This window comes from Heteronotia binoei, chromosome 5 (genome assembly GCF_032191835.1).
Source record: "Heteronotia binoei isolate CCM8104 ecotype False Entrance Well chromosome 5, APGP_CSIRO_Hbin_v1, whole genome shotgun sequence".
NCBI lineage: Eukaryota > Metazoa > Chordata > Lepidosauria > Squamata > Gekkonidae > Heteronotia > Heteronotia binoei.
In genome coordinates this window covers 33,996,152-34,020,175 of record NC_083227.1, presented here as the reverse complement: position 1 = coordinate 34,020,175, position 24,024 = coordinate 33,996,152, and the positions used below count along the sequence as shown (strand labels likewise).

The window sequence follows — 24,024 nt, the reverse complement described above, 5'->3', positions numbered from 1 at the left end:
ATATCATTGGAAATTGAATAAATTGTTATTGCAAGATGAAGGGATATGTGAAAAAATAACAGCTTCAATACAGGAATACTTTAAATTTAATTCAACCAACGATGTATCGCAGGAGACATTATGGGACGCATTCAAAGCTGTTATAAGAGGGCAGTTAATAGCAATCGCATCCACCTATAAAAAAGAGAGACAAGCACTACTATCTGAAATAACCAGTAATATCAGGCAGTTGGAACTACAATATGCTAAAAAAGGAGGTAAAAAATTGTTAAGAAAGCTAGAGCAGGAGCGTAGAAAACTAGAACTATTAGAGACTTCTCAAATACAAAAAAATTTAATGATACTCAATCAGAAATATTTTACTAAAACACCAAGGTTCATTAGGTTACTTAGGCAGAGGACCATCCAAAAAAAGGTATCTCATCTTATTTATAATATGCGTAATCCTCAAGGACAACTTGTTAATAAATCTAAAGAGATAATTCAGATTTTTTATAATTATTACCAACAGCTGTATAAATCAGAGGAACCGGATCGAGCCAACATTAAAGAATACCTTAATGCTATAAACTACAATGTCAAAATAACACCTGAACATCTTTCATTTCTAGAGCAAGAAATAACACAATTTGAGCTGGATGAAACTTTAAAGCACATCAAAAACAATAAGGCACCAGGTAGAGATGGTATACCCATTGAATTCTATAAGAAATTCAAATCTGTGTTATTAGCTCCCTTAGTACAAACTTGTAATTCAGTAATGGTTAATGGAACTATACCTACTACATGGACAGAAGCTAGAATCACAGTGATACCCAAACCAGGGAAGGATAAACAATACCCTGCTTCCTATAGACCCATTTCTGTCTTAAATAATGACTTTAAAATATTCTCAGCTGTAATGGCTAACAGATTAAATAAAATAATTGCATACTACATCCATAGTGACCAATCAGGTTTTATTCCCACTAGAACTCTTACAGACAATTTCCGTAAAACTTTAGATTTAATCGTTGTAGGAAAGCAAAAAAAAGTGGAATCAGTTCTGTTGGCCATCGATGCGGAAAAGGCCTTTGACAAAGTGGAGGTCCCATATCTACTTACTCTATTACAACATATGGGCTTTGGACCAAAATTCATGACCTCTATTGAATCCCTGTATGCTAAACCAAAAGCACAAATCTATATTAATAACTATAGATCGGAGGATTTTAATCTACATAGAGGCACAAGACAGGGTTGCCCCTTATCCCCCATCTTATTTGCCCTCTCAATAGAACCATTAGCGTTTGCTATAAGAAACGATAAATTAATCAGTGGTATTCAAGTAGGAGAAGAGGAACATAAATTAAGTCTTTTTGCGGACGATGCAATTTTCTATTTAACTAAACCCTTTCAGTCAATTAGCTCATTACTCCATCAAATCAAAAAGTTCAGTGTGGTATCCGGATTTACTATAAATTATACAAAATCTGAATTGTACCCTATAGTTCTGTTGCCAACCTCCAGACGGAAATTAACAAACGCTTTTCCTTTTAAATGGGTACAAAAGTCTTTTAGACACTTGGGAATTCAGATACCATTGAATTTACAAGACCTTTATTCTGTTAATTATAAGCCTCTTGATAGCTCTATAAAATCAAACATGGAACAATGGGGTAAAATTAATCTAACCTTGCTGGAAAAAATAGATATGATTAAAACCTTTGTACTTCCTAGATATTTATTCCTATTCTATAACTTACCATGTTATATCCCTTCTAAAGAATTCAAGGATAAACAAAACCTTATTTCTAAATTTTTATGGTCACATAAAAAACCTAGATTTCAATTTAAGTTAATGACTAGACCAACAAAACAGGGTGGGTTAGGCTTGCCTAATTTAGAGGCTTACTATTTGGCCGCTAACTTAAAAAATATATTATGGTATGCAATGAAGGACTGTGATAAAGCTTGGGTGAATATTGAAGCATCCTATTTATTAGGGGACCAACTGTGGGAAGCCATCTGGAATACTCCAAATGATAGGCACTTCATTTCCAAGGACAATCCTTACTTAACCCTAACATTAAAGATATGGGACAAATACAAAAAAACTCTAATACCATCTATTTCACCGATGGCAAGCTTCCTAGGACAATCCTGGTTTAAACCAGGTCGGGGTACATATGATTTTAAAATCTGGAGGGAGGCTGGTATACATCGGTTTCAAGACATTATTAAAAACAAACGAATGTTGACTAAAACGCAACTAGAAACCCAATATAACATAAATATACCATGGTTTCAATACCAGCAACTTCATTATGTCCTACACAATCCTAGGATCATAGATATAATAGATAGACCGTTAACACCATATGAAAACCTGTTAAAAAGAAGTCCCAAACAGGCTAGAACTTTAACTTCAACTATTTATAATCTTCTTAATTTTAAAAGTTGGTCCGAAATTACTAGTCAACAAAAGGCTTGGGAAAAGGATTGTGGTATACCATTTACTTTAGAACAATGGCAGACTATATGGGAATCCCCTCTCTATAATACTTACTCTTTAAAATTAAAACTTCAGAATTATAAACTCTTCTCAAGGTGGTATCTGACGCCTAAGAAGCTATTTCTGTCACATATAAAACCCAACCCTGAATGCTGGAAACACTGTAGGCAGGAAGGGTCCTTTTTACATTGCTGGTGGCTGTGCCCGGAAATTAATAATTTTTGGAAGGAGATTAAAAAAACAGTAGACAATATTGTTGAGGGTAATATTCCTTTTACCCCAGAGTCAATCCTTCTGAACTACTGGCCAAATTTAAAACTTTCTTCAGTAAAGAAGGAGTTGGCAGCTTTATTACTCATGGCGGCCAAGCTTTTGATAGCGCAACATTGGAAGAGTGATGTGTCTCCTAATAAACAACAATGGATGTCCAAAGTATGGGAAATAGCAGCATTAGATAAACTAGCTATACAGATAAGGGTGAATGATTTACCACAGAAAGACAACAATTTTATTGAAAAATGGTTCCCGTTTTTAAATTATATTAGCTTGGATGATGAATTTGAAAAATGCATTCCAAAAAAATACATAGCCTTCTCATACTACTAAATTTCTTCTTAATTTGGAAAAAAAGATAGGATACATTGTGAAATAATATACTTGAAACATGGATGGTAAATGCTTAGATATGTATTAACAGAAGACTGTAAGAGTACTCTTTATGTTGTTTTAGTATTTATCTGTGTTATTGTTTATTATGTTTAATGTCTATGAATATTTTGTTTAGAAAAAATAATAAAAATTTAAGTGTGAAAAAAAAAATGATATTTCTGTCTTTTTGTGTCTTTGTGTAAATGAGGAATTCTACTGTATGGTTGTTCAGGCAGTCCAAACCAGCCTATTAATTAAGTTTAGGAGCACAATAATGTAATGCAAATTTGACTCTTGTTTCTCTCTTCCTACATGTAGTGTATTACTTTCTGCTTGACAGATGACTTTATTATTTGTGATAAATTTTAACAATACATTTTCCCAGTTTCTTAGCATCTTATTTAGAATGGTAATTGGAAAGTTTTGAAATACAATTTAGTTCTGTTACCATATTTAATTTTAATTGTGTTTCTCCCCCTACTTACAAAAAAAAAGTGTTTTTGAATTAAATTCTGGATTATCTTTAACTTTCTTATTTAGTACACTGAAATGATTTTTCGTTACAGCTGCAAAATATTTTGTCTTTCATTCCATTGTAACTGCCAGCCTCCTTTCCCCCCAAAGAGCCAGTTTTTGAAAATAAAATGTAAACTGAAGAGTTCTTGCAGAATATCTCACTCCACAAACGAGTGAAAGTCCCAGGGAGCGTCAAACCATTAGATTGCCTCAGTTGCAGCCCAGCAAGAAGCTGTCTTGCAGAACTTAACCATTGATTTTAATGAGGCTTGGGCAAGAAATCTTCTCACAGCATTGTACCCCTTTTATATTTCTGGTGCTGCATCTGATCCACTTTGCTGAAATTTCTGCCTGGACCACTGCAGTAAAATCTTTCTGGGGGAATCCGAGAAACCTCTGTGAGGAAGTATAGTTATGGTTACCAGCCTCAGCACTGGCCTAGTGAGTGCTTGGAATTAGAACTGATCTCTAGTCTGTAAAGAGGTTGGTTTGTCTGGAAGAAATGGCAGCTTCCAAGGGCAGACTCTATGTCTATGGATCCCTTACTGAGCTCCCTCTCCTCCTGGAATTCTGCCCTTCCCAGGATCATGGACTTTATGGTATACCATAGAGTGCAGGTCAGAATGAAATCATATCCTTCTCCAGGCACCACCCCCAGACCTCCAAGAACTTCCCTAGCTGGAGTTGGTAGCCCCACGTGTGGATGATCCTGAATGTGTGAAAGTCATTCAGAGATTTCGGTCACTGGAAATTGAGTGAGGCTCTTTGTTCTTGCAGGGGTTGGTGACCTTTGAAGATGTGGCTGTGTATTTTACCAAGGAGCAGTGGGCGCTGTTGGACCCTGACCAGAGAACTTTGTATAGGGAAGTTATGCTGGAAAATTATGCGAATCTGGCTACACTGGGTAAGGAATTCATTTTTATAAAAGCTGGAAGGCTTGAAAACATCCATCTTCCTCTCTCTGGCCCTTTCTAGGTTCAGTGGAGACCGTTGCATCTTCTTTTTCTAACATTTCTAACATGAGTTACAAGAGATCCTTTTCTGGTTTGATCCTCACAAAAATATCTTCATTGAGTTGGGCTGAGCATTTGGACTTGTCACAAAGCAGTCCAGTCTGTCTTCAATTTATCCCCTCTCCCTTCCTCTTGAAAAGCTCAGGATGTCTTGTGTGGTCCTCTTCCATATTCCAACAACCCAGCAAGGTAGGCTGAGCTGACAGAATGTGACATCCATGTTTGTCTAGTGGGCTTCATAGCTAAGCAGGGATTTGAACCCTGTGAATTTTGGGAGTAGAGTGGGACTTTGGTATTTACAGCCCTGCTGATCTGTTCAGCATGACTAGCATTTGTGAGAGATTACATAATTTATTTCTACAGTCATTGATTCTTGGACAACAGGAATCACTCCCAACAATGTCCAAACCCTGAGTGAACACTTTTGAGCCCAAACAAGGGCTGGTGATTGTGAGAGCCCTACGCTTTTTATGCAGTTGCAAGAAATTTAATGATCCAGCAGCTCACTGCCCCTTTTCCCCAGTACTATTGAACGGCCTTGAGTAGTTCTTTCAGTGCCTTCAAGTAGGAATGAACAGCCTGAAGGGTTAGTGGGTTGGTTTAGATTCCTCACTTTGAGACACCTCCACAGCCAAACTGAGCCAGGTCTGGTAATATGGATACTTCCACTTCAGATATGTCCAAAAACCATCCCTTCACATTCAGTTGTGGAGTTGAAACCTCAGGGTTCTTTTGGAGAAGTTTGAGGTCCTGATCTCAACTGTTCTTATACACAGAAGACATTATTTTCTCCACAGAAAATAACTTACAGAATTTGCTGTCACAGAACCCAGCGATAGCCACTAACTTAGATAAGTTTAGAGGGGAATTAGACAAATTGATGATGATGGGTAGGTCTGTCAACAGCCATGGCAGTTAAATAGTTCAGAAAAAACTCTGAATGCCAGTTGCCAGAGGGTGGGAAAGGTGAGCAGCAAAAACAAGGGAGAGCTATTTCTTTCGTGCCTTGCCTTTGGGCTTTTCAAAAGCCATTTGAAGCCTTCTAGAAATGGGTTTGTGGACTGGGTGGATTTGTTATTTGAGGAAGCAGGATTTGCAGGGGTTTATACTGAAAGCGAATGAGAGCTTTTAGCTTTTCCTTTTAATGGAACCATGGGCTCAGGAGAAATCGCTGGCTACACTACCAGCACTAGGGTCTCTGCACTCCCATCCCATGTCTTTTCACAATCTGTGGGGGAGGGCAGGTGGAAATGAATTAGTGGTGATAAAACCTGATTATCTTTAGAAATCTGGACTTGGTTGGGCAGTGTGGTGGTAAAACTAACTGCAAAAATCTTTTTGTATGGGACTTCAAGTGAGTTTGTCAGGATTTTATTCATGATCTTCATATCACTCCTTTTGTCTGGGGAGCTCAGGGCCCTAGAGTCCACATGTGGACTCCCATATGAACATTGACCAATTGCAGACCTGCTTAGTTTGCTATATTGGATGCTTTCCGACTGAGGCTGATCCATTGGCCATAAAGACCTTCTGTTTTTCTGGGCTGCAGCAAAAAGAGCAGGAAAGAGAAAGTTGTTCATTGTGGAGCCTTTCATCAGTGGAAACACTCAGGTGGCTCTGAGGTGCTTTTTTGTACCTTTTCTGTCTGTATAGGAAACTTGCAAAAATGTGTGCTCTGAGGAACCTGCTTAACTTTTAAGGTGCCACAGGGCAGTCTTTCCATTTTTGGTGTCAATAGAAGTGATCGCAGGTTGAGGCTGAAAATCTTTCCAAGGCATTCTAAGACCATCTACCAGCTTGTTCCTGTAACCCTGCCACCTTGGCTGCCCAGAATCCTTTTCTCTTAAAGACCGCTTATATTTTCCGTTCCTGTCCTAAATGGCTGGCATCCCCAAATATTTGAAAAATGTGGAGATCTTACTGCAATGGAGTGTATCTATCACTGCCTAAATGGAAGATCTCCTGTCGTGCCACATATGTACATCTCAGATTCCATGATGGAATAAATACAGGGTATAAATGCAGTAAAATAGAAGTCTCCCAGAACACCTGTATGGGAGCCACCTCTTCTTTTTTATTTTAATCCCCACTCCAAACCAACTCTTTTGTGCCCAGTGCTATGAATTGTTGTTTGAATATGAGTCACATTCGGGGAAGTGAGACAGCATGAAGTAGCACTTATGGTATCAGATCAGGATCTGGGAGACTCGGGTTTACATTCTCCCTCTGCCGTGGAAACTCCTGTCATCCTAACCCACGGTTTCCCAAACTTTTCTTTCCCATGGCCCGGTTACTTTTTACACTTCTCCTTTGTGGCCTACTAAAATTTGGGGGTGGAGCCAGGAGACTTTGGGGGTGGAGCCAGGAGACAGGAATTATGTCATTTCCTGTGGTGTCAAGGACCACATGATGTCACTTCCAGGGCCCACTAAACCAAAACTCCACCTTTTCCTGTGATGTCACTTCTAGGGCATTCCCCCAAACCTGCTTCTTGGAAAGTAAATTCATTTTCAGAAAAATCTTTCTGAAACTCATGCTGAGCCAAAATGGGGGTGGAAAGTGGTTGGTCCTCTTTTCACCCTCACACCTGCATGCACCTATTATTCTGGGTATTCTTCTCCAGCTTGCAAGCACTCCTAATGCCCATGTTCAATTGCCTGCCCCACCTACACATCCCTTCCTCAACAGCACTGGCCAGTGTATTCAATTGGGAGTGCTGTTGCCATTGCCATCAGGAATGCCAGTACTGTGTACCACCCACACTGGGCCCTGGCAGCTACTCTACCTCAAAATATGCTGAAACATTTAGTAGGCCCTTCCTTCAGCTGCTACTACTGGAACCCTGCCTCAAGCTACAGCCAAGCTTGCTTGGTTTCAAGAAAGTCTATCGACAGCTATTTTTCATACTTTTCTTTGGTTGAAACATGGGGAAATTGCTGTGAAAGGTAGCAGAGAAGTGTACTGCAATTAATGAATTGATTTCAAGTTATATGAAATTCATACAAGCTTTTCTGCAGTTATCCCAAAAAGGATATTTATGAGGGGCTTGCATCTTTTTACTGGCTGTGTTTCCTATGCCTTTAAAAGCAACCTGTTGTGCAAATACTTAGCCAGTGAACTACTTTCATCCTTTTTAATATCTACAGGAGTTTAATTTTGGTGTCAGACAGCTGTTAAAAGCAGGACCAGTAAAATGGTGCCAAGTTCATAGTACCATCTCTTCCAGTGCTGTTGAGATATACCACAGTAATCTCCAATAATCTCTTTCTGCCCCACACCTCTTACTCTCATTCACTCACACAGAAATCTCATAGAAGCCACCTGGCTACAACTGAGGGTGCCAACTTTTCATTGGCAGAGCTCCTATGTCTGCAACAACAGTATGATGAACAGAAAAGTTTCATCCAGTAAAAATGGAAGGAAAGAATGAAATGGAAGGAAAGGAAAGGAAAAGAAAGACATGGAAAGAAAAAACATAAACATAAGAGGAGCCATGTTGGATCAGGCCAGTGGACTATCCAGTCCAAAATTCTCTCATACAATGCCCAAAAAGCACCAGAATGTCCGCCAGTGGGGCCAGGGCACTAGAAGCCCTCCCACTGTTGCTTCCCCCCCTCCCAGCACCAAGAATACAGACATAGCATCACTTGCAGGGAAAGAAAGAGGCGGGGGGGGGGAGGGCAAAGGGGAAAAAAAGCATTTCTCACCATCAGATGACCCCAGCCAGCAAAAATTCTGCCCAGGGGTTTGGTAAAAAAAAATAGCCATTGGAATGCCCGCTCCCGGCCCCCCCGGCTGAAAAAAACACACACACCCTTCTTTGCCGCCCAGGCCTCCCGGGGATATCTCCCCAAAAGAACAAACTGCAAGGCACATGAAAGCTCATAACTTGAAGAACACTTCATGGGTCTAAAGTGCCAGTGGATGCTAGCTTTTATCTCAAACACTGGGAGCAGGGGAGAAGGAAGGAGAGGCAGTCCAGCTCCTCTCTGCACAACACAGAGATGGTGTGGGGCTAGCTTTGCTGGGGGCGGGGCTAGCTTTGCTGGGGGGGGGGCTAGCTTTGGCTTTTCTTGTGACCCGGTAGTGAGGCTTCCGTGGCCCGGTATTGGGTCACATCCCTGCAAATGGGGAAACACTGTCCTAACCTATTTCACAGGGTTGTAGTTGTGAGGGTAAAATGGAGTATGGGAGAATCTAAACTGCAAAATGTACAAATTGATTTTTGCCTGGCTTTTGTTAAGGTATTGTGTCAGGGTTTTAATTTTTGTTATATATGATTTGTTTTAAGCTTGTATTTATTGGACACTTATTTGTTTCAGCTTTTCATTACTTGGCAAACCTTTGGAATGCTGAGTAGTAGACATTTAAATAAGGAACTCTTTAAACAAAAGCACAGAAACCAAACTTGTCCTAATGAATCCCGTCTTCCTTTTTCTGAGCAGGAGTTCATGTTGTCAAACCTGATCTCATCTCCCGTCTGGAACAAGGACAGGAGCTGTGGGTGCCAGATTCCCAGGCCTTGAATGGACGAAAGATCTCTGATACCACCTCGGGTGAGGCTTCAAGCAAATGAAGAGGGACAGGGCTTTTTCTGTAGCAAGAACTCCTTTGCCTATTAGGCTACACCTCCCTGATGTAGCCAATCCTCCATGAGCTTACAGGGCTCTTCTTACAGGGCCTATTGTAAGGTCTTGGAGGATTGGCTACATCAGGGGTGTTTGGCCTAATATGTAAAGGAGTTCCTGCTACAAAAAAGCCGTGAGGAGGGGGAATCCTAGCAATGTCTGTCTGGAATTTAACACTCAGAAATATTTTTTTTGCACTTTTATCAGAAGAACAGGAACAGTGAGATGGACTTCTAATAACAGATAATTTCTGTCTGTTGCTGTGACTTGGCATCCTAACATCTGGCAGCGTTACCAAATTATTTGTTATTTCCAAGGCTCATCTTGGAATAAAATGGGCAGTTAAGAGATTAGCCACATCTCTGGTAGATCAGGCTGGGGGAGGAAGTGCAGAATGAAAATGGAACAGAGCAGGCAGATTTCTTACTCCAGAATCCAGAGTCACTGGAAAAGACAATAGTGCTAAGAAAAGTTGAAGGCAGCAGGGAAAAAAGGAAAACTCAACATGAGATGGATTGGCTCTCTAAAGGAAGCATGGCCCTCAGTTTGCAAGACCTGAGCAAGGCTGTTAACAATAGGATGTTTTGGAGGACATCGATTCATAGGATCTTCGTAAGTCAGAAGTGACTTAAGAGCACTTATATACACTCAAAGCGGGGTAAGGGCAACTGGTGTAAGAGCCAGCATGGTGAAATAGTTAAGAGTGTCTGATGAAGATCTTGGAGACACAGGATCGAATACCCACTCCACCGTAGAAGCCCACCTTGGACTTTTTGCTTTTTCTTTTTTTTTAAAGTTTTATATTCTGCTGATTCCCCCATTGGGGGCTCAGAGTGAAGTACATCAGAAGTCCTAAGCCACCTTATGGTAATTGAAATGGAGGAGGGAAGAATAATTCTGTAAGCAGTTTTGGATCTGCATTTGTGTATGTGTGCAGGTGCATTTCTCCTGGAAGTCACGGTTGATGTCTGGCAATCCCTAGTGGGGCCTGGATGTTCAGAGACCTGGTGGCTTGCTCTTTTTTGCCTGCTTTGCTTCCAAGATCTGATGAGATTGGGCTTGCCTGGGCTATCCAGGTCAGGGCTGGGTCTGCAATTTGAAGAAAAGCTGGTTATAAATATTTTATTTTATTTTTAATTTTATCAAATTTATATCCCGCCCTCCCCTAATGGGCTCAGGGCGGCTCACAACAGTTAAAAACAAACATAAAATTTTAAAACAAGATATACAGTAAAATTATTTCCATAAATTTTTCAATCATTACGTCCAAGATGCACATTGAAACTCTGATTATTCTGATGTTTCTGGTTTCAGTTAGATAAATAAATATGAGAATGGTATTCTTATAACTTTTGGATGAGTAAATAATCTGATGTGAAGAAATCAGCTACCCATATTTCTTAAAATAAGCTTTATGCCTTCTGGCCTAGAGAACCTGGGCAAGGACTTCTTGTGTCCAAAATTATCAGACTTTCTGGTCTGGCACTAAAAGGGGGTTAGCATGGTCTCTTCTATTCTTTGGAATTGTACAGTGTTCCCATAATCCAAAAAGTCAATTTCTTAGCACTTCCCTGTTTTAGGTCTTTCCCATTATCCTCCTCTTCTTTTCCTCCCCATTGCCTGTGCAATTTTTAGTTTATAGTCAAGAACTTCATTCTTTTCCCTCATGGGAAACTGTAGTATCATACAACAGGAACATGGTCCCTTGACCCAGTGACACATAGCAGTTACCCACCATGCAGCAGGGACTTGATATCTTGCCCCAGTTACATAGAACAGTTACATGACTTTTTGACCCAGTAACTACTAGACGAGTGGGAAGATCACGAGTTTAGCTACCCAGACAAAGCCCAGCTGGGACTTTCGAAATGTGGGGAAACAGAGATGTTCTTACGTCCGTCACGTAGAGACAAGTTATTTCTGGAGAAATATACTAGGGTGAATTCCGGTAAATGCTTTACATGTCTTGTGGGAAGGTCTTGTGACTTCTGTGATGAAACATAAGAACTAAACACTATAAAATAAAGAGAGCTGGCTTGCAAGCTAAGCAATTGTTCCTGGACATGTGTCTTGTGTGGTTGCTTCCTACAGGAAACATTCAAAAGTGTAATCTAACTACACTGTGAAGTGTCCATCAATGCGTGGATTCAGCTAGTTCTCTTACAATATAGAGTAACTGCATCTGCAGTCCTGCTTTTGCACTGTTGCACAGAGTAGACATGCAGCAGCCCTTCTTTCAGGTACTTTAAAGTTGCCTACATAGAAAAATCTTGTGGTACAAACCACTCTGGATTGTACCACTTCAGAACCCAGGGGTGTGGTGAGATGGAGATTGCTCCTTCAGGTAAAAAGCTTCTGATATGTGGCAAATGAACATGCTAGAAAGAATTCTTCTCATTTCTTTGGATTGCTATAGTTTCATTTTCTACAGCTGCTCATCAATGTACTTGCTGAAATTCTTTCTCTGCTTTGTCTTTATCCTTACAGATAACCTTAGGAAAAAGCACTTGTGCACCGTGTGTGGGAAACGCTTTACTCAGAAACCGAACCTTAATAGACATCTGAGAATCCACACAGGAGAAAAGCCTTATAAATGCTCAGAATGTGGCAAATGTTTTGGTTGTCAGTCTCACCTTGTGAGCCACCAGATTGTCCATACCGGTGAAAAGCCCTATAAATGCCTGGTGTGTGATAAACACTTTGCTCGCAAAGCACATCTTGCCAGACACCAGGGAATCTATGCGGGAGAGACTCCGTATAAATGCTCGGTATGTGGGAAATGTTTTGCATGCCAGTCTCAGCTGGTGATTCACCAGAGATACCACACAGGAGAGAAGCCTTATAAATGTGTGGACTGTGGGAAATGTTTTGCTGACCCTTCAGCACTTGTGAGCCATAAGAGAATCCATGCAGCAGACAGATCCCATAAATGCAGTGAATGTGGGAAGAGCTTTGTTCAGCAGTCTCATCTCGTGAAACACCAGCGAGTCCATACAGGAGAGAAACCATATAAATGCACTGACTGTGGGAAATGTTTTGCAGACCGTTCAGTCTTTGCGAAACACCAGAGAGTCCACACCGGCGAGAGGCCTTACAAATGCCTGGAGTGTGGGAAATCTTTTGCCCGTCAAGAGCACCTTGGAAGCCACCGGAGAGTTCACACAGGAGAGAAACCATATAAATGCTCAGTGTGTGGGAAATGTTTTGCCCGCCAGTCGCATGTCGTAAGCCACCAGAGGGTCCACACAGGAGAGAAACCTTGCAAGTGCTTAGAGTGTGGGAAATGTTTTTCTGAGCGGTCAACCTTTGTGAGGCACCAAAGGATCCACACAGGCGAGAAACCATATCGGTGTTTGGATTGTGAGAAATGTTTTGCTTCTCCTTCACACCTTGCAAGGCACCACAGACGACACACAGGAGAGAAACCTCACCGTTGCCCAGATTGTGGGAAAGGGTTTGCTGATCGCTCAGCCTTTGTGAAGCACCAAAGAGTTCACACAGGAGAGAAGCCCTATAAATGCACAGAGTGTGGGAGATGCTTTGCTAACCGAACACACTTGGTAACCCACCAGCGAGTCCACACAGGAGAGAAACCTTATGCCTGCTTGGAGTGTGGGAAAAAGTTCAGTGCAAATAGAAGCTTAATTCAGCATCAAAGACAACATATAAGTGAGATGCCTTCTTTTTATTTCATAGATAGTACCGTATTCCCAGGGGTAAAAACAGGAGCAGCATCAATGGATACCTGCTGTAGTATGATGCTCTAGGGAAAGATAAAATGGGGGTTCTGCAAAAACCAAAGGATGGGGTATAATTAATTTAAATGTTGTGACCCACCCTGAGCCTTATTGCATAAGGGAGGGCAGGCTATAAGTCGAATAATAATGTAGGTATTATAAAAGGTGCCCTGTGGCTCAGAGTGGTAAGCTGCAGTATTGCCGTTCAAGCTCTGCTCACAACTTGAGTTCGATCCCAGGAGAAGCTGGGTTCAGGTTGACTCAGCCTTCCATCCTTCCCAGGTTGGTAAAATGAGTACCCAGCTTGCTGGGGGTGAAGTGTGGATGACTGGGGAAGGCCATGAAAAGTCCACCGTGAAAACATCATGATGTGACATCACCCCAGAGTCAGAAATGACTGGTGCTTGCACAGGGGACTACCTTTACCTTTAAGTATTATAAGGGCAGGATGAATTATCTGTTTTTGTTCTGGGTAGGATACTCCATACGTATGGCTGAACATTCTGTTGCTTGGATCTTGATTGTACAAACTGAGCAAGCTTTGGGTGTTTTGTGATAAGTAAAATACTTCAGAACTTCAGGAGGAATGTACAGCAGGGCCACAGTTGGTGTGATTTGGGGCAGCAGGAGGAACTGGAGTGCAGAGAAAGATGAAAACAGACACCAGGGGACTCATTCCAGGGGCTCTGTAAGGTGCTTCACTTTGGTTGCCACTCTGCTTAACCTGATGAAGTAATTGCTCCCGAGCACTGCCACTGCAGCTGGCCAGAACAAGTTTACTAATTCAGCAGTGGTCAGGGTCAAGTGAGGTTTCATTTGGCCCTATAAAGCTTCTATGGGCTGAATGACTTGTCTCTCGAGTGGAGACCCACGTGCTCTCTTGGGTTTCCTGCTCAGTGCCTGCTGACCTGATGATAACCAGCCTTCTGCCTGTCTTGAAAGTGGGCGCAGTCTTGACTGCTGGCCCTGAAAAGGGTATGTTGAGCCCCTGTGGTCTCCATAACGCATTTGGTGCCTGCCTGACATACATAAGTAGTTAGCCCAATGATGATTTATGCCCTCTCTTTAGCACCAAACGGAGGCGCCTGGTGAGGAGCTGTCATTTACCTTGCTCTGGTTTATGACTCTCCCTTGCATCGTGTACCTGCTCAAAGGAAGTGGGGATTGAGTCTCTGTTTTCTCCCTGGTGGTCCATTGTCTCACTGCCAGCTCCTGGAGACAGGTAGACATAGAAAACGCTGTTAGGTCTATCTAGGATTGCTAGCTTTTCTACCATCCTTTGCTTTTGCATCTTAAGGAAATTATTTGTTTAAAACATGCATTAGCTCCTTTTCTGCCTTGTGGAACTCTAGGTGGCTTACAGTAGAAATGTAGAATCTTATATCTTTTGTCCTTGGATTTTCCAGTAAAGGCAGAAGCAGATGCTAATGGATTTTTTAAAAAGCAGGGACTTTTTTGCCTATTAGGTCACATACCGCTGATTCAGCCAATCCTCCAAGAGTTTACAGGGCTCTTAGTACAGGGCCTACTGTAAGCTCCAGGAGGATTGGCTACATCAGGGGTGTGTGGCCTAATATCCAAAGGAGTTCCTGCTTCAAAGAAAGCCCTGGTGATGTTTATCTCCATGAAAGAGCTTCACTTGCTGATTGATGCCGATCAGACTGCTGGTACGTGGATAGGAGCAGTTCTGGTTGTCTTTTTTCCTTGTCTTCCAATCCTAGTGGGGAAGTGTAGAACGGGGAGCACGTTATGAACAGGACCAGGGAAGCCCGGATTCATATCCCCTTTCAGCCTTGAAGCTGATTGGCTGATCCTAGGCTAGCTGTACTCTCTAACTTGCCCAATTCATATGGTTGCTGAAAAGAGCAGAGTCCAGTAGCACCTTAAAGAAAAACAAAATTTGTGGCAGGATATGAGTTTTCGTAGTCGCTGCTCGCTTTTTAGGGTAAAGCTAGAATGCGAGTCCATTGTCCAATGTATAGGACAGAAGGACTCTCATTCTAGCTGTCTCTGAAGCAGTGAGCAGTGACTTGCAAAAGCTCATACCCTGCCATGGATTTTGTTACTTTCAGATGCTACTGGACTCTTGCTATTTCCTCCTGCGACAGACAGGCTAACATCATGTGCGACGGTTGTTGTGAAGGTAAGAAGGGAGGATGGAAAAACCATATATGCTAGAGGCCAGGTGGAATAAAAACGTGATAGATAGCTAGGTGGGTAGAATTAAGCTGTAGTTTTGTTTCTGGCTTCCCGTTTACAAGGAACTGAGTAAATAATTGTCTCTCTCTCTCCTGCTCTCTACCCAGCCTATCCTCTAGCCCAGTGTATGCAGAACATGTTACTTAGAAACCAGGCCCTGCGTGAAGCTGGAGAGGCTGGGCAGGCAAAGAAGTTATATGACTGGCTTGAGTCAGGGAAATGGCTCAACCTCCAAGGAAGCCTTGTTTGCAATGAAGGTATCCACAAGGAAGGGAAAACCTTAACGATGTCTTGATCACTTCCAAGTGGCCTTTCATCAAAAGCCTTGACTTGCATTAATGTTCCAAGGGGTGGCATTGTTGCAGCGGACTGGATTGCAGGCCATTGGAATAAGCGGCGCTGAGGCCAAAAGGAACTTTCAGCAGATTTAAAAACTGGTTGGGGTCCCCAGCATAGGGATTCTTAATAGAAAACCTCACCGCAAAACAGAAGACATTTTGAGCACTTTCGGACTGGTCAGCTGTGGGCTTCAAAATTTCCACTCGATGTTGACTTAAAAAAATAATGAAATACTGCATATCATTGCGTGTCAGCTACTGTAGATACAAAATAGAAGTGTATGATGGTTATCAAATACTGTAAACCATTCTGTTTCAGCTACCCACTGCGTCAAATAGTAGCATTATTGCATGTCAGTGATTAACTACGAATATCTTTGCATGCCAGCTTTCAAACAGGCCTAAATATTCTCGCATGCCATCTGTCAATTCTGAATAGTGTTGCATGTTGGCTAACGCAAACAGTCAAATACTAAATATTACTGCATGTCAGCTATCGGATACAAAGCCCTTCAGCTTGGCAATTACAAAAGTAACAAATATCACTCGTGTGAAAACAAGTGTGCTTGAAGCAGTTAGGAGACCTGGGTTCAAGTTCCCCCTCTGCCATGAAGTTCATTGGCTAGCCACAAACTCTTCAGCCTAACCTTCACTGGGTTGTTGTGATCATAGAACAGGAGAGGGGAGAATCATGTGAGTTTCCTTAGCATCCTGGAGAAAAGAAGTGTAAAAAAAATCTAATAAGTACATTTTATTGGCTCCAGCTTGTGGAGCATGATGGGGGACATAGAACTGGATGTAGTCCCTTCCATGAGTATAAGGGAAGATATCCAGTCAAGATTTATCTGAAAACCCGTGTCTCAAAGAAAACTGGGGGAAGGGAATTCTCTCCACAGAACCTGCGTTAGGAATCCACACCCAAGAAGAGACCTATGAATATCTTGATTGCAGCTGGGAAAGGCTAGCCTGTCTTTTGTCTTAAGAACTCTTCTGAGAAATGAGCTGTCCTGGCCACTGTGTGACAGTTACTGGGAGTCCAGTCTGCAGAAAAAAGGTTCTCTTTTGTACAAAAAGTTAAACTTTGTGGCATAAAATCTCTTCAATTAATGTAGAAAATGATTAAAGTTGAGTTTCCACAAAGAACATAATCTTTCTGTGGTTGGCTGTCAGGGTTAAGCTGCAAATTCCCTCAGCAGTGCAAAGTGTGTCCACATGGGTGCATTTTCATACTCCACTTCACCTTTGTTCCTAATCTTCCATTGTAAAGCATGCACCTGTCACTTGGTGCCTCTTATTGCTTGCCTGTATAGTCCCTGAAGGTAGAGTCTCCTGGAGATGGCTCTTCTTTATAGACCTCAATATGTGACATGATGCTTCAGGTGCTGTTTTCTCAGGCTGTTTAGGGCTGCAATGTTTAAAAGTATAAGCCTGCATATTCTAGGTCACAAATTTGTTGCTGAATTTTGAATAGGTTGTGGTACATACAAGATAGCTTTGCAGGTTTGCCATGTCTGATGAGGAGGGATCACAGGGGGTACAGCTGTGCTAGTAGAAGGTACTTTGTGCCGAGCATTATACCTGAGCTTTTATTCGGCCAGATCTATCCTCCAAATTATGAACGACCCTTGGCACTTACCGTGAGGGGTCCTTCTCCTAGGAGGAAAGGAGGACATCTTGGGTGCTTTCCCACCGTCCAATCAGGGAGGCAGGAATCAAAACTTCCTCTTCCTGTGGCTGTGGGGAACCACCCATCTTCAGTTCGGGTGACTCCGAGCAGCAGTATAACGTTAACTGTATCTATAAAAATAAAAAACTTCTAACAAGTGAAACAACAACAACTATTAGTCTGTCGGTGCCGATAAATGAGATGGGCGATCGACGAAAGTATAAACTTTATAGATAGGAAAAGTAGGGAACAGGCCCGAAGGCCATCAAATGTTGGTAGAGATGTAGTTAGATACAGTGGAGAATTCAGCTGCCCAAGGTAGGGCGATAGATGGGAGGGCAAGATGTCCTCCTTTCCTCCTAGGAGAAGGACCCCTCACGGTAAGTGCCAAGGGTCGTTCTCCCTAGGAGGCGGAGGACATCTTGGGTGCTCCTAGAGCAGTAGGTTACTTAGGGAGGGATCGCCCTACTCAGGCAGTACATGCTGTAAGATTCGTCTACCGAAGGCCGCATCCGCCGACGCGTAAGAGTTCAGCTTGTAGTGTCGAACGAAGGTGGAGATTGACGACCACGTAGCTGCCTTACACACTTCCTCGACTGAGGCGTACCTGCTGAAGGCTGCGTTAGCGGCTGCGCTTCTGGTCGAGTGTGCTGTGATCCCAGGCGGAACCTCGAGGTGCAAGGCCTTGTAGGCCTCCGCTATGCACTGCTTAATGGCATAACTAATGGCCGACCTGGACATCTTTTGCCCCATTCTGGGTGCAGAGATATTGATGAACATAGAGTCTGACTTACGTAGTGACTCTGTTCTAATCAGGTAGACTTTGATCGCCCTGCGCACGTCCAGGGTGTGCCAGGTTCGTTCCTTGGGGTGTCTGGGATCCGGACAAAAGGATGGTAGGTTGATCTCTTGATTTTGGTGGAATCTGGATGACACCTTTGGTTGGAAGGTAGGATCCGGGTAGAGTACGACTTTGTCCTTGTGGAACACGCATAGCTCCTTCCTAGCAGATAGAGCTCCTAACTCGGGGACCCTTCTGGCCGATGTTATTGCCACCAGGAAAATCGTCTTCATGCGAAGCATCTTTAAGGGCACTTGCATGAGCGGTTCGAAGGGTGGACCTGTTAGGGCGGTCAGCACTGGGTTCGGCCTCCAGGTCGGGAACCGATGGGTCTGCGGTGGGAAGCTTAAGGAAGCCCCTCTAAGGAACCGTCGGATGTGAGGGTGAGACGACAGGGATACACCATCCACCTGCTGAAGTACTGACGACAGTGCCGCGATCTGGCGTTTGAGGGTGGCTGGCTTCAGTCCGGACTGTAGTCCATCCTGAAGGAATTGTAGCACCCTGGGAACAGTAGGGTGCAATGGATCCACACTCTTTCTCCGGCACCACCTGTGGAAGGCTTTCCAAGACATGTTGTAGATCCGCGTTGTGGATTCCTTTCTGGATGCTAAGATGGTATTCGTCACTTCGCTGGTGTACCCTAGGTCTAGTAGCGATCTCCTCTCAACCTCCACGCGGTCAATCTCAGCCATTCTGGGCGGGGGTGCCACACTGGTCCCTGCAGCAGCATGTCCGGCCCGGTTGGTAGGTGGAGGGGTTTCTCCGCCGACATCTGCTGGATTGAAGAGAACCAGGGACGCCGAGGCCACCAGGGCGCAACTAAGATGACTTCTGCCCCCAGCGACCTGATCCTTCTGAGAACTTTTGGGATGACCGGGATTGGCGGGAAGGCATACAGGAGACCTTGAGGCCACGGGGATGTTAGGGCGTCTGTGGCCTCCGCCTGACTTTGAAAGTACCTTGTGAAGAACCGGGGCAGCTGGTGATTCTGTGGAGATGCGAAGAGGTCCAGGGTTGGCGGGCCGAAGTGATCCACTATCTGTAGGAATATAGTCCTGTTGAGAGACCACTCCCCTGCCTGGATGCTCTCTCGACTGAGCCAGTCCACCTGCACGTTGTGCGCCCCCTTGATGTGTTCTGCTCTTATTGACTTCAGATGAAGTTCTGCCCAGCTGAACAGTTTTCCGGCCTCCCTGTAGAGGGAGCTGGACCTGGACCCCCCTTGATTGTTTAAGTAGGCCTTCGCTGCTATGTTGTCCGTTCGCACTAGGACGTGTTGGCCTGAGACTTGGTCCTGGAAGTGTAGGAGGGCTAGGCGAACTGCCCGAAGCTCTAGTAGGTTGATTGGGAGGTTCGATTCCCTGGTCGACCACTGGCCCTGTGTTGGGATCTCGTTGAGGGTTGCCCCCCAACCGGAGAGGCTGGCGTCCGAGAACAGTTGCAGCTCCCCTTCTATGAGGAAGACTCTCCCCTGGCGTAAGTTGCTGGCCTTGGTCCACCACCTGAGGCTCTCCTTCACCGCCGGGGGCAGTGAAAGGGATATGGAGCGTCTCTCCATGATGAGTAGTTGGTGGGGGCGAAGGAACATCTGGAGTTGTCTGGTGTGGTGCCGACCCCACTGTAGTGCCTCGAGGTTTGAGATGAGGAGGCCCATGAGTCTTGCTAGAGTCAGTAGTGATGATGATGACGCCTGGATCACCTGTTGTGCCAACGTCATTGTCTTTAAGATCTTGTCCTCTGGGAGAAAGATGGCTTTGAGGTTTGTGTCCACGATCATGCCCAGGTGCTCTAGTCTCTGAGTCGGTCGAAGGTGACTCTTGGCTGTATTGATCAGGAAGCCGTGTCTTTGGAGGCAGCTGACTGTGCTCCGTAAGTCCTGTTCTGCTTTCTCCCTTGACGATGACCTCAGCAACAGGTCGTCGAGGTACGGATGCACGTGTATGCCCCTCTGTCTGAGGTGTGCAATCAGGTTCGCCAACACCTTGGTGAACACCCGTGGAGCCGTTGCAAGCCCGAAGGGTAGAGCTCTGAACTGGTAGTGAGAGCCATTTACGCAGAAACGCAGGAACTTGCGGTGTGAGGGTAGAATCGGGATATGCAGGTAGGCCTCTGTCAGATCCAGCGATGCCATGTAGTCCCTGTGGTTCAGGGCCTCTGTTATGGACTTGATGGATTCCATCCTGAAGTGCCGTAGTTTGATGTTTCTGTTCAGGAATTTTAAGTCCAAGATTGCTCTCCAGTCCCCGTTCCTCTTGGGAACTGTGAAGAAGATGGAGTAGACACCTTGATATTTCTGTTTCGTAGGAACTTGTTCTATGGCCGCTGAGTCCAGAAGGTGGCGTATTGCCTTGAGGGTGATGTCCCTCCGCCCCGGGTTTGAGCGGAGTGGGGAAATGATGAAACGATCTGGGGGTGTACACCTGAACTCTATCGGGTAGCCCCGGGAGACAATCTCTAGAGTCCAAGAGTCCGCCTGCGATTCCACCCAAGCCTGGTGAAAGTGCAGCAGGCGGCCCCCTACTGGGATGTGGTCCCAGTCATGCCTGGTTGGGCTTGTGGCCCTTCTGGAATTTGCCCGATCTGTCGGGCTGGTTCCTCTGAAACCGGTTGTTGGAGTGGTTTTTATGGAAACCCTGCTTAGGTTGGCTCCAGGTTGATTTCTTGTACTCTTGCTTCGGCTTGTGGAAGTTGGGGGAGGTCCGAAAGGAGTTGGAGCCAAAGCCTCGCCTGTCGGTGCGTCTCAGGAACTTAGGCATGGCCCTCTTCTTATCTCATGTCTCCACGAGAATCTTTTCCAGCATGTCACCGAATAGCTTCTCGCCCAGAAAGGGATATCCTGAGACGATCGACTTGGAATGGACGTCGGCTGGCCAGGCTCTAAGCCAAAGCCCCCTTCTGGCTACCGCGTTAGCCGCCATTGCCCTGGCGGAGAAGGTAAGAGCGTCTAGGGAGGCATCCGCTGAGAACTCAGCCGTCCGCATGAGTCTGCTGGTGCCCTCCAGGGTCCTTCTATCTGTCTCCGGCAAGAGCTGAGACAGGCGCCTGATCCACACTATCGCCGCCCTAGAGACTATAGAGTTGGCGACAGCAGCTTTGATGGCCAGGGCGGTAGCCTCATGGCTCCTCTTCAGGGCCAGGTCAATCTTCCTGTCCCAGTTGTCCCTAATTGACCCTTGGCCATCTTCTGCTAGTAGACCCTGGGACTGTAGAGCTGCCACAGGTGCATCAACCAGGGGAACCTGCAGTAAGTTATTAGCAAAGGCAGGTAGCTCATATAGCTTCTTAACAGAGTTGGGAACCTGCCTGCTGGTACTTGGTTTTGCCCATTCGGCTCTTAGCTGGCGCTCGAAGAACTCTGGAAAGGGGAAGATCCTGTCAGAGGGTCGGTGCCTGGGGAAGAACTCTGAGTTCCCCTTGGGTATGTTCCTGGGGCTAGTCAGGGGGTTGGCAACTTCCTGGTCCTCTGGCGACCCTTGGAGGTCCAGTGCAGCCAGCACTTTGGGTAAGAGGGATTGGAACTCCTCTGCCCTGAAGAAGCGTGAGGAGGGTTCTGGTACAGACGTACCCTCTATCTCCTCATCCGAGATGAATTCGCCCTCCTCCCTTTCCCCCTGTTCTGACTCATCTGACTGATCCCAGTACTGGGATCTCTCGCCCTCCAGGGAGTCACCGGCTAGGGAGTCTCTGGTGGCCCTGTAGTGGGAGCCCCGTTCCCTAGACCTTTTGGGTGAGGGAGACCTGGGGGGAGAGGGTGGGCTAGAGGGCCATGGCCTCTTGAGGGTGGCTGCCTCAACTGCAGCTCCTACAGTTTGCCTGATTGATTCTAGGAAATCAGAAAATAGAGAAGGTCCCATCATGGGTACATTACCCAAGCCCGTCTGGGGCTGAAGGGTCTGCGTGGCCTCCTGCTGTGGCTGCACCTCGAAGGTGTCGAAATCTCCCGCCTGGAGGTTACCATGGGGGGTTCCCCGCCCCTGGAGGCTGCTCAGTTGCTGGTCCCCGTCCTTCCGTGCGCGTTTGCGCTTTTCAAAATGGCCCTCGTGGCCAGGACGGGCTCTGAGGAGGAAGCCTCCTCCGCTGCCGAGGACGACCAGCGCCGCTTCCTCTCCGCTCGCTCCTCTTCGGATCTTCTCCCTGTTCTGCCCCTACAGGGCACGTTGCCGGCAGCCGCAGCAAGCCCCGTGGTCATGCCGGCTCCGGGAAGCGGCCTCTCGGTCCCGCGCGATGCGCCGGCAGCCGAGTCCTCATTGGGGCAAGCGTCCTTTGCCCTGCGCGCCATCTGTTCCGCGCCGCGGCTTGAGTGCAGCCCGAGCCGCCGGCGCGCCGCTTCTCTTCGGGGGGGGGGGGGATTCGAGAATCCCCAGGAGCAAAGAAGCCAAGAAGCAAAGAAGAAGTATTGGCAGATGAATAAGGATCCAAAGAAGCAGTAGAGAAGGATTGGTAAGATGAATAGAAGGAAAGAGGAAGAAAGATCTTTTTTTTTTTTTTTGAAAGGAAAGGCACTTAAAGGGATAGGACCTATCCTAAGCACATGCTCTCCCTGTCGAGGCAGGAAAGGAACTGAAGATGGGTGGTTCCCCACAGCCACAGGAAGAGGAAGTTTTGATTCCTGCCTCCCTGATTGGACGGTGGGAAAGCACCCAAGATGTCCTCCGCCTCCTAGGGAGAACCTGTTATTTCAGGGAAAGAGCATCCCTGTTCAGGATTGGCTGAGTAATGAGGACATTCAACCACCCAGGAGCGGTACTACATCCAGGAGCAGTACTACATCTGGACTGAGCTTTCTTTGTCCACATTCAGCCCAGTGCTAAGAGCTCAACTATATAAAACACTGAGAATGGAGTTCCCTTTGAGTAAAAATCAGGTGTGCATGTGCTAATTCAGCTTTGGACCCAAGATGCAAGGGGAAGAAGGATCAAGCCTCCCCCAACACAGTTTTCCTAACCTGAAACTGCTCCATGTAGGCACACTTTACCATGTTGGGAGTCCTGTTGGGACACTCCAAGTATCTGACACAGTTGGAGCCTCCTAACATTTTGAAATTGGCCTCGGCTCCCATAGCAACAATTGTATTGTGGCTGCAACTTGGGGTGGGTGGGGGAGAACTGAAAAATGGGACAAAACTGAGCACACCCCTAGTAGCCAGTGATGTAATAAAAAACAAAATTAGCAACTTCTATAAAATACAGTTCTGTGGGTACTGAAGCACTGGACAACTATATGGCACATAATTCATACCAGAAAGACTAGCACTGTTAGGCTTGATATTGTTTACAGAGTTTGGAAACATCCTTCTGTGAACCTCTACAAACCTCTAGAAACAGATCCTGAATGTTATTGAAGAAACTCTGGGTTTCTCCAAACAGCTGATAGAATAAGAGTAGCCTTTCACTACAAAACAGAATAACTGTTGCCTTGAATAGACTGGAACAAAGGGACATTGGAATCTGTCTGGCATAGCTGGACCTCTGCCCCATCAAGCCTAATTTTTACTCTGATAGTGCTCCAGGCTCTCAGGTGGACAAAAGCTTCCTGGATCTGCCAGGGACCAAATCTTCTGCATACAAAGTTGGGACTCTACCAGTGAGCCACATGTGAATGGGGGCATCCCTAATTAAACTCATTATCAAGAGGCAGAAGAACTGGCTCTCCCACACCCTCAATTCACAGAAAATTGCATTTTATTAATAACCAATTGAAATTGCAAGTTTAATGATAATAAAATAGATTTATAATATCAACAGGCTTATTGGGAGGGAGCAATTGTGATTTTGGTCTTGGGCACAAAGATATCTGGCTGGGTTCTCTGCTGTTACTGTATTTTCTCCTGCCTGGCTGTTAACTTGCCAGGAAAATATACAAATCGCAGAAGTGTGAAATGCAGAAAGATCCTGAACAAAACAAAGGCTTCTGGGTAATAGGAGACAGAAGACACAAAAAG

The 24,024-nt window shown here is 45.0% G+C and overlaps 1 protein-coding gene across 2 annotated transcripts in view; it reads left to right on the top strand.

Annotated features, from left to right (window-relative positions):
- Positions 1–16,716, top strand: part of LOC132572263 (zinc finger protein OZF-like) — a 51,317-nt gene extending 34,601 nt beyond the window's left edge. For both annotated transcript variants that reach the window (XM_060239143.1, XM_060239142.1), the window contains 4 exons: positions 4,436–4,562; positions 9,117–9,227; positions 11,787–12,968; positions 15,343–16,716. In XM_060239143.1, the coding sequence (XP_060095126.1) occupies positions 4,436–4,562; positions 9,117–9,227; positions 11,787–12,968; positions 15,343–15,530 (1,608 nt within the window). In that variant the 3' untranslated portion in view covers positions 15,531–16,716. The remainder of the gene's footprint in view (positions 1–4,435; positions 4,563–9,116; positions 9,228–11,786; positions 12,969–15,342) is intronic.
- The last annotated feature ends 7,308 nt before the right edge of the window (positions 16,717–24,024 follow it).